General features: G+C 37.9%; 1 protein-coding gene across 12 annotated transcripts in view; it reads right to left on the bottom strand.

Annotated features, from left to right (window-relative positions):
- The window catches only part of LOC113053114 (peripheral plasma membrane protein CASK-like), a 153,528-nt gene that overhangs the window by 3,600 nt on the left and 134,111 nt on the right, over positions 1-15,817 (bottom strand). For 5 of the 12 annotated variants that reach the window (XM_026217837.1, XM_026217840.1, XM_026217838.1 and 2 more), the window contains 12 exons: positions 14,820-15,008; positions 14,428-14,506; positions 14,021-14,106; positions 13,422-13,490; positions 12,635-12,703; positions 10,998-11,033; positions 9,663-9,701; positions 8,666-8,862; positions 8,303-8,418; positions 1,888-1,968; positions 1,712-1,792; positions 1,427-1,629 (listed from right to left, as the gene is read on the bottom strand). In XM_026217837.1, the coding sequence (XP_026073622.1) occupies positions 1,427-1,629; positions 1,712-1,792; positions 1,888-1,968; positions 8,303-8,418; positions 8,666-8,862; positions 9,663-9,701; positions 10,998-11,033; positions 12,635-12,703; positions 13,422-13,490; positions 14,021-14,106; positions 14,428-14,506; positions 14,820-15,008 (1,245 nt within the window). The remainder of the gene's footprint in view (positions 1-1,426; positions 1,630-1,711; positions 1,793-1,887; positions 1,969-8,302; positions 8,419-8,665; positions 8,863-9,662; positions 9,702-10,997; positions 11,034-12,634; positions 12,704-13,421; positions 13,491-14,020; positions 14,107-14,427; positions 14,507-14,819; positions 15,009-15,817) is intronic. The other 7 variants (XM_026217839.1, XM_026217843.1, XM_026217844.1 and 4 more) reach the window with 3 other exon arrangements.

The following is a 15,817-nucleotide window of genomic DNA, read 5'->3' as shown; positions in this document are numbered from 1 at the left end:
AGAGAGAAAAAAAAAAAAAGATTCAGAGTCACTGAGTTGGAAAAAGGAGCACCCCCTTCCTTAGGATGACTTTACTCAGTCAGGAGTATCTAATCATCTTCTCAATGACACACAAAGCCATCTGACTGTCATTTCAGCTGTGATCATTTTGATTAACCCAGCATGAAAAGATATTTCCTGGAGCATTTTAGTCAGTGGTTGTGTAACTGAAGCAAACAATCAGCTGTGGGTGTGGTAAGGCAGTCAAAAGATCTCCGGGATAAAGTTGTGGACAGGCACAAGTCAGGATATGGATAAAAAACAAAAAAAAATTAAAAGGCTTTATCAATGCCTAGAGGCACTTTGAAGTATTAAATGAAAGGTATTTGGTACAACACAAACCCTCCCTGGATCAGAACTAGTTCTTAACTGGATGAAAGAGCCCAAAGGAAACTGAACAGAGAGACGACCAAGAGGCCTACAGCAACTCTGAAGACATTGCAGGAATTTATGACAAAGAGTGGTTATTGTGTGCATGTGACAACAAGATCACAAATTCTCCACAGATGTGGCTTGTATGGGAGGGTTGCAAGAAAATGGTCACTTCTCAGTTGCACATGCATCCACAAGCTTTCCCAAAACACACCTTGAAGTTTTAAATTTGATTCATTTGAATTATTTGGCCTCAACACCAAACGATATGCCGGGTGAAAATCCAGTACAGCTCACCATCCAAATGACAGCATTCCTCCAGTAAAGCATGGAGGTGGTCATATCCTGTTCTGGGGGTGTTTCTCTGCAGCAGGGACCAAGCACTTGTCAGAATAGAAGGAAAAATGGATGGAGAAAAATATTGTCAAATTCTTGAGGAAATTCTGCTGCCCTCTGCCAGAAAGTTGTCAATGGGAAGAAGGTTTATCTTACAACATTACGATGACCCAAACACACAGCAAAACTGAGCACACATTGGTTGACGGAGAAAAAGGTGAATGTCTTTGCATGGCCTAGTTAGAGAATCAACCCCATGAAAATCTGTGGAATAACTTGAAGACTGGAGTCCACAGACGGTCACCATCAGATCTAACTGAACTTGAGCAGTTCTGCAAAGAAGAGTGGGAAAATATAGCAATGTCTAGATGTACAAAGTTAGTAGAGACAGAGACAGATCCCAACAGACTAAAAGCTGTAGTTAAAAAAAAAAGGTGGTTCAACAAAATACTGACACAAGGGGATGGTCTTTTTTCCAACTCTGTGATTCTGGGTTGTATTTTTTTTTTTTTTTTTGACATGTTGGTGTTATATCTTTCACTTTGATGTCATTAGTTGCACTGAGTAAATACAGCAGCTGGATAAAACAAAAACTGTGTCCATCTTCATTTCAGGCTGCAAAGCTACAAAATGATGATCTTCTCTCATTATTAGATGCAGAGGACAGTTAAACGGTCACCTGTGGCTCTACGTCCAGTATGGCTACGAGTCCCTGCTCATGGATCTTGCGTATTGTCTCCAACCGCGTGCCGTACATTGCATCCTCATGGCTGCCGTACTCCAGGTAATCATTGTTGGAGATGTCCTGCATCATTTGGTCATGGGATACAAAGAAATAATTCTTGCCGTTCTCTTCATCTTTCTTTGGAGGTCTGGTTGTGTCTGTCGGGGCAGAGAGTTGGTAGTTATCAGTTCAGCAGTAGCCAATCACATGGCCTGTTAGTGATTTGGGAATGTTTCTTACGTGGAATGGGATAAGCAAATCTGTCTGGGTGTTTGGTGATGAGTGTGTTCTTGATGTGTCTTCGGCCAACACCGTGAGCACCTGCCAGTCAACAGGACAACACAAATATAAGAGAAATGCCTCATGCCAACTAACAAAGGTAAGATGTGGAATAAAACCAAAACCTACATACACACCTAATAAAACTAATGTTTTCCTCTTGAATGCTGGCAACTTCACTACTTCCTCATATGTGACCAGATCTAGTTGATCAAACACTAAAAAAAACACACACAAGATTGTTATTTAATAGGAGGGAGGGACTGATCTTAAATAAAGAAAAATGCCTGTTGTTGTCATTAGACTCCAACAAACCAGCTGTTTTAAAATAAAAAACAAATGTTTTTGGGTAATGCTATTGGTGTTTGTTCTCTGTTTTCAATTGGACTATGAGGACTCTGCATGTGTTTTGGCTGCTTCTGTAATGCTACAGACCTGATAGGGGGATTTGATACCGTCTCTCACTGACATTCAATCTCCAATGCAGCAGAGTAGCTTCATGTATCAGTGTGTTCAAATGCAGCACAGAGCCCGAGCTGAGAGAACTTCCCAGCCATTCACGCTTGGCATTTCTGCATATTGAAACTTTTCACTGATGTCAAACTTTGAGAACATCTTGCATGCTTATTTCCTCTTATTTTTACATTTAGATTACCATTGCATTTCATTATAATGTAACTATGCTTAAATTAGTTAACTTTTTTGGGGGGTCTAAATATATATATGTTTTAGAAAGAAGTTTTATGTTCACCAAGGCTGAATTCATTTGTATACAGATACAGTAACCACACTAACAAATGTGGAATATTATAACAATTGAACATGATTGCATCAGACAAAAATGCAACAGACAACTGTTAAATTTCATTGGGCTAAAAATGATGATTCCTCTGAAATTTGACTGCACTGAAGAACGAAGTATGATTGCTATTGTGAACTTCCACAAAGTCTTTTCTAACTCAGTGCTATGGTTGCATAAGGAGTAAAACTGGCTGCAGTGTGCATGCGGGGGTGTGTTGAGGGAGATAGCATTTGTGTTTGCAGGAGACTAAGAGTTGACTTGGCTGTGGGAAACGTGAGCCATCTGTGTAATTTCCACGTGAAATTTGATTCCAGTACTCATCTCCCTCTCTGAATAGATGCCTTAAATGATTCATATACACCTCTTTCACATGACCTTGTGTATGCAGCTCTATATATGTAGGATGTTTAATGGATTTGCACACAGAGAAGCCTCACGTCGTGCTGTGGATCAGTGGATATCGGTGCACAGTGTTCAGCGAACACAGACTTAAAAATAAACTAAAAACAAAAAAGTACAACACAACAAAATACAGCATGAATACCACACAAACATTCAAACACACACTGCATAAAATCTTTGTTCTGTTGATTAAAAAAAAAAAATGGAGGTTGCTAATAGGCAGTGTTGGTAAGGTTACTTTGGAAATGTAATAGGTTACAGATTACAATTTAACCTATTTAAAATGTAGTAAGTAGTGTAACTATTTCAATTACTTTATTAAAGTAATGTAACTGATTACATTTGAACTATTAATCATTTGGAAACATTTAAACCAAGCAGGGTTGACCTTACAGTAGTACTCAACACTGATTAATGTCAGACTTCCACAATCCTTCATCACTATAATTATTCAATTATAAAGCACAGCCACATTCAAAAAAATCTGATTTTAGCAGCTTTTTTTTCTTTGAGGTCATTCTGAGGTTTAAATACTGATGTAAAATCATAAGATAGAGTTTAATAGCTATGCTACTGTTTTTGAAATTAATCCTTTGCATGGCGACAGGAACATATTTATTTTATCAAAAAATAAAGTGTATGGATAAACCCAAATAGGAAATAAAACAGTTATCAAATAAGCATGTGACGTCCTAAACTCCTGAAACATTGGTTTCATATTTTATAGCAGTCAATGTGATTCGGGAAAGAAATGTAACGCCCTTTGTAATTGTTAACATTTTCATAAGTAACTGTAGTTTAATTAAACAGATTACAGTATCATATATTTTGTACTTAAGTAGTAGTTAAATTTAACTAGTTACTCCCCAACACTGCTATTAGGCAAAGATGGTTTCAGGGTCAATAAAATCAACACAACAAAGGCGTTGAGTGAGAAAGACAGAGAGAGAGAATTAAGCAAAGAGGCTGTATGCCACAGCAACAGTTACTTACATGCACAGAAGCCATTGGTAGATAGACAGCATGTAAAATGAACAGGGGAGGGGGTCATTGAGTTATGGCTCAGTTAACAGAACATCAGTAAACAAATACAACAACAAGCAAGCCCAAAGTTGTGATGCTCGAAGCACAGAGACATGATGGCCATCCGTGAGCTCGGGCTGCTCTGGATGGGGTGCTTTCAGAGCGTGAGAGACATCGCTGCTCTGGACAATGAAACATGCCTCTGACAATCACAGCAATGCACTAGCAAAATCTCTATTGTCTGACACATTTCTACCATTGCACTGTGCCATTAGGTCTCCCCTTGCTATACGGCTGTTAGAATGTTGTTAGGTGTTTTCTTAAAATGTCAATTCAAGGGTCAACCATCAAACCCACATCCTTTATTATTTCTGTGTATATACACTATCATTCCAAAATTTAGGGTATCTAATTCACTTTACATTTTTTGAAAAAGTTTTTTATGCTCACCAAGTCTACATTTATGTATAAAAAATGCAGAAAAAAACTATTCTGAAATATTACAGTTTAAACAAACTGCTTGCTACTTTATTTTAAAACAGAACTTATTTCTGTGACAGCAAAGCTGAATTTTCAGCAATCATTACTCCAGTGCCACATGATCCTTTAGTAATCATTTTATTAAACCAATTTGGTGCTCAAGAAACAAGCTTAGTACCTCTTTTTTTATATAATTTATAATTGTTTTTAACTTTAACTTTATTTATTCTCTAAATAAAGAGGAATTTTGTTGGAATTTTCTGTACCAAACGTAGTTTCGCCTTAGCGGATATCATGTACAATAATATTTTGATATATACGTGAAGATTTTGGGCCCTATCATACACCCGGCGTAATGCGACGCAAGGCGCAGCGCAAGTGTGTCTGCTAGTTTCAGTCCGGCACCGTTCGCATCTTCCCATCCAGTGCCACGTCGTTTAATTAGCAAAAGAGGTGTGTTCAGGAACATTACTATTTTAAGGAGCTGGAAACAGACTGCGCCATAGATCAACTCAAACCTGGTCTAAAGTCTGTTGCGATGTTTTCTCTTTGTTATTTAAAGAGCGTGTTAGTATAGGCGGGTCCACAACGCGCGTACACGATGCCTTTTTAAACACAGGTACGCACAGCAGCACACAAACATGCCAAATATAAAAAATTAAAGGATTGCAATGAATAATATTTTTTTGTAGGATAATTATATATATATATATATATATATATATATATATATATATATATATATATATATATATATATATATATGCCTACATGTCATAATGGATAGTAATCACATGTATCAGAATTTAGGCTATCTATTTGCTCGCACACGAGCAGCTCCGTTTTATCTCGGAGACACGTTCTGTCTTTGCACTTGCCAAATTCCACCGTGTAAATAGCAAATCCTTCATGGCACGAGCGCAACTGGCTCTTAAAGGGAATGGAAGATGAGACTCTGATTGGTTTATTGCACGTTACGCCCAAAAAACAGCCATTACTCATTAAGAGTATAGGGACAACCCGTTTAGATCATGTGCCCGGGCGTGCCAACCTTTTTTCCGTCATTAAAATAGCAAAAGGTGGATTTGGACACGCCCTGAGTGCACCTGCGCCGTGCACTTTACACTTGCGTTTAGATCATTCTAAATTACTCTTGATGAATAAAAACATTAAATTATTTTCTTTTAAAATAAATCCTTACTGATCCCAAACCTTTGAAAGAGTAAGTATGTTCTGTTTAGTTTTTTTAAACGGTTTAATTTTTATCTTAATTTTTATGAAAATATAAATCCAATCACTCCGCAATGCTTTCCTCATGATTTTTATGTATCATTCTTGTATGTAGCACAAACTGTGCAAGCTGGCAGCATGAACAAACAAGACAAAATAAAAACAAACATAATCTAGCAGGTTTTTAATGATACAATGAAAAGTGGATTTAGATCATGTGTGTCAATGCTGAAATGACTAGGATGAAACAGAGTAAAAGGTAGGGCTATTAGGACATCAAAATTGTACACACACTGAGCTAAGCCACCAATGACCCCCTTCTGCTTTCACAAATAACTGAGAGAAGAACTCCCTGACCTGTAGATACACACGTCTTTAAATAGAGGTCTATTTTCCTAATAAACCTGTTGCTGTAACGTTGTTGTTGTTTTTGTGTCCCCAGTCTCCCAAAGATGAAATTCTCCTTGTGAAGGACAAGTCCTTAACAACTGCTTCCTATTGAAAAATCCCCCACCATATGCTTCCTATTTCCCTTCCTAACCTGATCTGAACATGTGCATTATAGCTGGAAATGCCCAAAGCAAAACTCTAACAAAGCCCCTTGCCTTAGACAAACCCTACATAATCAGAACGTTTTACAGAATTAAACAATCCTAGAGGAATTTGGGCAAGAACTGAAAAAAGGCTGTAATATCCTGAAGAATCCCATTTCCTGCCTCTCTGGCTGAGTGAGCTCAAATCAGACTCACTAAAGTGGGGCACAGGGCTCAGGAGGGATTATGTCTGATCTGCGTTCCCTGCCGCTGATGGCTGAGGGGGCTATGCTCAACACAGCAGCCTATTTGATCACCTAAATGATTGGGTGCTCAGAGTACACTGTGATTCCAGCAGCCCAGATCTGATCAGATCTACGGTCGGGCCTACTTAGGCCAGAAACACTTTATGCAAGCAGGAAAACGCAGATTTAAATGTGGGGCCAACACATTTTTGACACACTGTTGCCAGTTTTGACAACTTTCTCACTATAAATATATATATGGGCGTAACGTGCAATAACTATAATAATAATAATAATTCCTTACATTTATATAATGCTTTTCTGAGCACTCAAAGCACTTTACATAGTCAGTTTATCCAAAGGACGGTGCTTGTTGACAGTATAGTGTCCCCATCGCTACACTGGGGCGCTAGGACCCACACAGACCACAGGTGAGCACCCCCTGCTGGCCTGACTAGCACCTCTTCCAGCAACAACCTAGTTTTCTCAGGAGCTAATAATGTAGAATCCAGGACCTAAATGACTTGCTTATATAAGATGTTATATGCGGTGGGCTTCACCATACTTTCAAATGAATGAGGTCATATAATGGCTGCCATTCATAATGTCAGGATCGATTTATATAGAGGTTGTAAAATTTGCGTAGAGTCACAGTATATCTGAGAGCAGCAAGAGTACAACTTCACAGGAGTGCATCTTCAGTGGAGGTCTGTGTGTTGGTTTGGAACTAAAGCCATGATGAAGTCATGAACTTCATCCATTCACATAAACTGACATATGAGTTCCTCACAGCAAAGACACACTCTTTTTCTCCCGGCCTTTTACCAGAAGCCACAAACTCTTACTGAAAACATGGGCATCTCACTTACAGCCTGTGCATTTCCCGTGAGGACACATGCATAAACACACTTGTTGCATAGTGATATACATATGCAGGTGTGCTCATCAGCGATAACGACCCAGGTTTCCCCTGTAGCTGGCTTTAATGAGCCCCTTTGGTACTTGAAGCAAAATGAAAGACTCTGGTGCACTCTTAATAGACTGTTTGGACAGGGAGAGCAAGCAGAATCAGACACATAGCACAAGTCATCCTGCTATTTGTGGAAATGCTGCAGTCAGGACCTTGGGTTATTTGAGCTAGACAGCACAGGACCCTGTTACCTGCCCATACCTACCACTAGACACGCAGAGACTCCCTACAGCCTCTCAACTACAGTCTGAAACATTCAGTGAAGTTGTTTCTTGCAACAACTGCTGACAACCTTCCCATGAGACTGCTTTCACTGAAAACCAGGAACCAATATAAACATAATATTAATCATAGACTGTCACATACATGCATTCTTCCTGACAGTGTTCCTCCTGGACTGAGTTAGCAATGGCCATCACAACATAGTGTTCTCTTGTGCTTCTTATCATATACTGTTTCTGAATATCTGACAACAGTAATTATGTAGAAAAATATAAATCAGAAAATGTAGTATTAGATCATCAACAAAAGCCCTATTTGGACAGTTTCTGTTTCTACTGTGGATGTGTGTAAAAAATAAATTTACATGCCACCTCAGCATTAAAATTCTTTGCATAAGGTAAACATAAAGCTGCGAGGTTTATATTTTATGCATTTAACTGTATATAATACATATTTTAACATTGTATTGCATACCTGTGTTGCATATGGATTTGGATGGCAATAAAATCCCATACTAACCCAGGTAAATGTTAAAAAGAGTCCCCATGAGAAACAATTACTTTTTTGAGCTGATTGACCAGTATATGTAGCCGTTGCCTGTATGAACAGAGAGGAAAGGCGCAGAAAACCCATCGGAAACTCTACCTGCGTTGTGCTTTGCTAGGTATTTGTCTTTGTACTGCTTTTTTTTCTTGCCAAACCAAGTGCAGCTTGCCTGCTGTTCTTGCTTGGTTTTCTCCATGGCTATACAGGCCACCCTCCTAGAACAAAACAAACAAAAGATCAATTATTTAATGAACATGTGGTTAGCGTGAAGCATATATTTGTTAGCCTTAATGATAGTACATCTTCGAGTACTTTAAAATTATATAGAGAGCCATTTGCAAGTACTGTATCTTCTTTCTCTCTACCCTCAGCAGCAGCCAATCACAATCTTCAGGTTTCCATCATACAAATAAAATAAATGATTCAAGTGGTCATTCTGCTTTAGGAAAGAACTAAACTCACCATTCCTGAAGTTCAGGTGAGGGAATCAGTCCCGCCGTGCCATTCTTGGTGTTTTCCAGCTTGCCTTGCCACCAGTTATGATCATCTTTGCTGATAATCTGGATTATGTCACCCACCCTGAAGCGAATCCCCGCCTCTTTACATGGGATGAGGTCATCTTTCATCGGATCATACTCAAACTGTGCCCGTACAAAGATCTGAGAAGAGACATGGGCAGTGGAAGTCAGAAAAGCCCTACACAGACAGACATCACAAAAGCAAAGGACTGACTAAAAGAGGAGGTCAGGGTACAAGTGTACAGGGTACAAGTTTTGGTTGCAATGAGAACCATGCTTGGCTGAAGCAGCACGCTATGAAAACAGCATGGCTGCACACAGATGATGCATGTAAGCATGTAGGAGAGTGAGTTATGTGACGCAGTCCTCGGTGATCATTTAGTGCAGTAGAGTACTGAACGGCAGCCTGAGGGTAGAGTGGTGTGTGACTCCCGGATTAAAAATAAATGACATAGAAGTGATTAAAAGGGGCTTTTAAGTACAAACACTGTAAACTAAAGCCTAACATTACATTTTTAAAGAACCACACAGAAGATGTAATTGTTTTTGAGTACTTGCTACATTTAGACTTAAATGGTTTTATTTGTGGGGCATTCGTAGGCTTCTGGATAGAGAGTTGGACTTATGACCCGAAGGTCGTGGGATTGTCGGTCGGGGGAGTGCATGTACAGAGCTCTCTCCACCTTCAATACCTTGACTGAGGTGAGACCCTTGAGCAATGCACCGAACCCCCAACTGTTCCCCGGGTGCCACAGCATTGGCTGCCCACTGCTCCGGGTGTGTGTGTGTGTGTGTGTGTTCACGGCTGTGTGTGTGCACTTGGGCGGGTTAAATGCGGAGCACAAATTCTGAGTATGAGACACGATACATGGCCACATGTCACTTCACTTTCAACAGTTTTTCAGTGTGCAGTGGATTGGGCCGATTCTTCAAAATCTTACCTTGACGGAATATGTATCCTTGATTGGAGGTCTGGCGATCTAGGGCATGAGAGTATTAAAAACATCATGCAATATCACGGCACTGCGGCGGCAATTAGTACAGCAGTGTGAGAGGGGTTGGTGAGATGAAGAATGCATCTATATAGGCTAATATCTGGAAAAGTTATGGGTTGATAAAAAGGAACAAAGCAGGGTGGTGAAGTCAGTCACATCACTGTGTTATCATCACTTGTTACAGTAGATCATTTCCAGCACTCAGTGACGTACTTCAGCCATGTGTGCTGGCAGATGGTGCCCTCTGCTGATTGCCTGTCTCCCTTTCTACTGTTCATCCTATCAGGACACAATGCTTCAAGGCGAGGAGTAGAGATTACGAAAACAAATTCTGATTTGATCCCTCATGTTGTCAGCTTTGTTGATTTGCAGGGTAATCTAGGTGGGATGTTAAAGGAAACACACACCACTCTGTAGCCCAGGGCCAGTAGAAAAGCATGAGACTGCATGGGGTAAAGATAAGAAAGAGCAACCAATCTGGAATACCTGATCCATTCTTTAAAGAAGCTAAAAGTCTAACAGTGTGCCAATAATAGTTATGGCATTATTTGCCAACAGTTTTATGGTTTATGTTGAATAAAGCATTAAAAAAAAGTAAAAAAATAAAAAAGTCTAAGAGTTGAGATACTGTCAAAAAAGTTGGTTCAAATGGGTATTTTTGAGAAAACTGTCTTTTCTGTAACTTCATGTCTTAGCTGTTATAGTCTTTAGTGTTATCTACTGTCTGTGAATCACAATTATTATTAATAATAATAATCATCATCATCATTAATAAATATATATGAAATAATAATTCAATTAATAAAATAACTTATTTAATTAACTTGTTTATTTTAAAATGGAATAGAGGTAAAATGCTACTAAATAGTCACATTCAATTCAAAAATCAAAGCTTGTATTTGATATTTTCTCAACTGGTTCAATGCATAGAAAAACTCATCTGTAAGTTAAAAAAATCTATGTCAAAATGATAATGCCCTTGAAATTTACTTACACTTTTTTAGTAATTGCAAAAAGGCATTAATAACCAGTCCTTTACATTTAGAGTCTTCTTGTTTAGTAACGCAATAACACTACACACTCCAAGTCAGTCTGCCTGTAGACCAGCTAAACACGATCACTAATGTAAAAATCACAATGTCAGATGGTGAATAGTGTTAATGGAAGAACTGACTGAGAAAGCGGGATGTTAATAGCGGTGAATCACTAACTTGTACATTCAATCTCAAGCACAAAAGCAGTATGGAAAAGCTCTAGTCAATAGATGGATGCTCTATTCACCTGGCGTCCTTTTGGCTGGATGGTTGACGGCAAGTCCTGTAAAGCAAAACCCAGCAATGAAGGAGAGACTGACCATTTACAAAGGAAAGGCAGACTTTGACTCATGAAACAACTAAAAAACAATTAAAAGTAATATACATAAAAAAATTAAAAAAAAAAAAAAACATAAAAAAAATTCTGTTTAAAACCACTGGGGGCAATGCTATCTCCACAAGGGAGGAGCACAAATGTTACTTCATTGTATGTGTATGCATGTGTTAAAAGAAAAGAAGGACTGTTGAGGATACATTTCTGAACAGCATCACACAGGAAAGCAAGGAGCAAGCAAGCAGCTTCAGCACCACCCTCCATTCAAGCATGTTCATGAGATGGAGACTAACCCTCCTCTTAGAGGGTCCCACTGGGTCCATATCAGGGGTGGGCGATATTACCAAATGTTATTATTTCAAATTTTGGCCAGTGACAATATATATTTCCTGAATTTATTCAAATATTACTGAAGACAAACACACACACCCAAAAAAAAGAATTACAGAATATAAAGACTTAAAAACAGGTAAAACCAGCTTATCTTACATTTAAATAACTGTTTTTTTGCAAGAACATTTCAATAAAATAATTTGAGCAAATATTTATTAATAATTATTATGTATTACAGTACTCTATGTTGATATATAATAGGAATATTTTAATAAATATATAAAATATATTATATTTACCTAATTAATTTGTAAAAATTAAAATTAAAAAATTAACATTTTAACATGAAAAAAATCTGCTTAGAACATATTGAAAGAATATATATATTTTATATATATATATATATATATATATATATATATATATATATATATATATATATATATATATATATATTGATATATATATATTGATATATAAAATTATGTATAGGATTATTAGTTTTTTTTCCTAATTTGATGCAGTCTTTTCTCCTTGTTTACCAGCAGTGGAATAAGAACTAGTAGGAAAGTTGAACTAAAAAGGGACAGGGCTAAGCAGAGTCCCATTCTTGGCCATGCAGTGGCCAATGCAAAGCACACAACTCAAAATGTATATTATTTGACAAATCCCCATTGATTTATCAAGTCAACTTCTGTATCGCCCATCCCTAATTCATATGCAGCACTAATGTTGATCTCACTGCATTTTGTTAGAAGTATGCATGTTTTTATTTAAGCTGAGAATACTATGGATGCCTCCATTGAGTTTCATTGTGCTCACTGTCAGCCACAATACATAACTTTTACTAAAAAAGAGCAATACTTAATTACAAAGTACAACAGTAGATCCCACGTCCACTGTAATCACACGGGCAGTAAGAGTGAGTAAGATACAGCAGCACAGAGCACACCAATTTGTGACCTGAGATAACGGAAACTTGGGAACTCTGTCTTGTTCAGTCTTTGCATTTATGTTATTTGTGTATTGAGATTAAAATATTCTAATGTAATATATATAAAAACAAATTGGACAAACAAAACAACATGTAATAGCATATGGTGCAAATTAAGAGCATATGATTGCAAGAACAGGGGTGAAATAATCACAAACAACATTATGAGACTGTTGGGTGGTGGGAGGGGGGTCGTTATTTGAGGGTTTCATGGGATCCTTACCAAGATAGAACTGTTAATGCTGCAATTGCCATTAGCGGGGGACTGTCTGGAAGTGGGGGGGGATTCTTTCTGTAATAAGATACAGAGGTCAGCGAAACAGCAGAGCAAACGGACACTAGCCAACAAAAAATTGGGGACATCTTTTAAGGGAAACCTAAAGATTTGCTTGAGATTACAGTTATTAAAAATATATTTTTATAGTATGGCAAGATTACTGTTGTGAAAGGGAACATTTTGATCATCAGACAGCATTGCAGCTTCACACCAAAAGAGGGAGCCGACACAACTGTCTACATCTAAACATCTTCCTTCGAAGATTTACTGTGTGAAGGAACTCCAAGTATAAACTAGTCACTTTAATGCCAACATCCTCTTAAGTAGTGTGATGTGGAAGGTGAGTGTTATGAAAATGTATTTCTGTAATAAACATGGTACAGATTCATTGTTAAATTGCGATTAATGCTGCAACACCGTTTATGAACAGCCTGTAAAACATTCCAACATCGTACATCTAAGCTGCCCTCAACACTGGAAATATGAAAGCAAGGGTTCCGGTATCTTGGTTGTGAAATTGGTGTGCGGTAATGTCTGAGCCAGGCCTTTTGGTCCAGCAGGATGAAGGCTTTTGGGGAGAAAAGCGTTAACACGCAGCCATCAGGCAGGCAGTTAGTCACACAGGAATCCACAGCAATCAAACCCCACCACAGAAGGCCAGGATAGGCCAGGGACACAAACCACAGCACTGCAGAGAGAGGAGACTGGAAGAGACAGAGCACAGGACCATTACCTCACAGGACGACTGCTGTATGCGGTAGCTTGGTACAATCTTAAAGGTGATGCTGCCTCTCATTTCCCGCTGTCAAAAGAAAAATAAAATGAATTTTTACAGGGTTATGTCTGCATAATGGTAGTAAAAGTTTAATTCCTGAAATTTTGACATCTACTCATGTTCGTTCTTTCAAGGAATACAAATGTAAAAAGTAGACAATAAAAAGATTCTCTCTGTGTTATTCTGCATTAATCAGAGTGATAAATATCTGTGATAATTTATTATATGAAAATTGACATTATTTGTTTTTTTTAGATGTGTCTTTTGTCTTATTTAACTGTTATGATGATAGCTCCATTGTAACAGTCGTGTCTCACACACTACACTTTACAGCTGTTGGAATGCCCTGCGAAGTCCACTTTGCAGGGCACTAATGTTTAAATGGAACACAACTTGTAGACACCTGCTACAAGTTGCGGTCTGTGAGTCTGGACATTTTGCCAGGTATCTCCATGAAAGAATAAAAATCATAATTAACACAGCATAAGGATGATTAAAGGGCAACAAAATTTAAACTATTTTAGGCACAGCTGGAAATACGCTAAGTTCTTACTCACAAGCATCTTCTGAAGCTGCTCCACCGTTTGATTTGCTACACTTATGCCATTGATCTCCCGGATCTCGTCTCCAACATGCAAAGTTCCTGATTTGTTACAAAGCAATATGTTAAATGTGACAATAAATGTCGTTAGTCTTATAACCTTCAAAAATTGAAAACTTAACTACATTAACTGCATGAGATCTTAATTAATATAAGCTTGTCCCGCAAGCAGGATGCAAGTAGGAGATACTTGATGATGGCATGTGTGTGTGGGATGTGGGTGGCTTGTACGTCAGTGTCACACTGCTCCCAGTCATGGGTTGAGATGTGTTTATGGAGATAAGGAAGGATAGTGGATCTCAATATAGCAGTGTTGGGTGAAAATAACAGATTTTGAAGACAAAACTTATCTGGTGCATGTACCTTGTTTGTGGATCATTCCTCCATGCATTATTCTTGCCACGATGCAATGGTTCAAGTCGTTCATTTTCAGTGTGATGCCCTGAAACAGTGACAACAAACTTATTAAAAGCCACAGTGATGAGAACGAAGCTTTCAGGAAGTTTGACTAACATGTGGAAATAGATTTTAACCGCTACAAGTTCTTAAATCAACAACACCATCATCTAAAGGTGACAAGATGTGTGCCAAGCCTCACAACACAGGATATATGATTTGCAGCGCTAGCATTTGCACACTTTGAAAAAGTGGGGTATCATAACCACTTGAAACTAATGTCATGTTCATGCTATGCATTTAAGTCTTTAGGTTCTATATATTTGTGTGTAAATGTTCAGTAAAGTTGTAACTCATACCATTGGTTCATCCGTGTTCTTCTGGAACTGAACTAGGCGCACTCGTGTAACATTCTCTATGTCCATGTCTCCGTTCATGCTCACAGGTGAGTCTCCGTTGAGATATGGTGATGTGGGGGGTGGGGTGACCCTCAGTGCCTCGTCACTGTACACCTCATGCGCCACAACATCATGAGTCTGAAGTAAGGCCTGAAAGAAAGTGATACAGAGTGAGATCCCACACTCACACACACACACAATAATAATAATATCAAATTATAGACCTGAGCGAGTAACACTAACATAAATCAACTCACATCACATTAGCAATCACAGTGCACACACCCTCATGTTATCTTGAGGAAATGTACGTACACTATTATGGAAAAGGTAGGCTGCGATAAGATTTTTCATGTTTTTGAAAAAGTCTCTTATTCTTACCAGTGCTGCATTTATTTGATAAAAAAATGCAGTCATTTTAAAATGTAATTTATTCCTGTGATAGCAAAGGTGAATTTTCAGCAGCTATTATTCCAGTCTTCAGTGACACATGAGCCTTCAGAAATCATTCTAATATGCTGATTTGTTGCTAAATAAACTTTATTATGAGTGTGAAACGCCGGGGGACTCCCATAAGAAAATAATTGTAATCTTCTGTTATTTTTGTTCAGACCAATTTGAAAATCAACCCATGTTTTTATGTAGCAAACACATAGAGTTGTAAATGTGAACTAGTAGATCTACACGCAGATGATTCACTATAAAAATTTGAACAATTAAGACACTATAATATATATTTAAATGTTTAATTAAAAAAGCTATAATAATGTATGAGAATTGTTTAAATTAATCTAATAATAGATACTTTTGCCTCAATTTTCTTAAAAAATTGTTTAAAGGCTGAAATGGGTAGCACTTAATTTTACAGTCCTGTTCCTCATGAACATACTATGTACTTATTATAGTAATTACAAACACTATGTAATAACTAGGTACTAAGACTGAACCTACCCCTAAAC

Source organism: Carassius auratus, chromosome 34, assembly GCF_003368295.1.
Source record: "Carassius auratus strain Wakin chromosome 34, ASM336829v1, whole genome shotgun sequence".
Classification (NCBI taxonomy): domain Eukaryota; kingdom Metazoa; phylum Chordata; class Actinopteri; order Cypriniformes; family Cyprinidae; genus Carassius; species Carassius auratus.
This window is presented reverse-complemented; position numbering and strand designations above follow the sequence as displayed.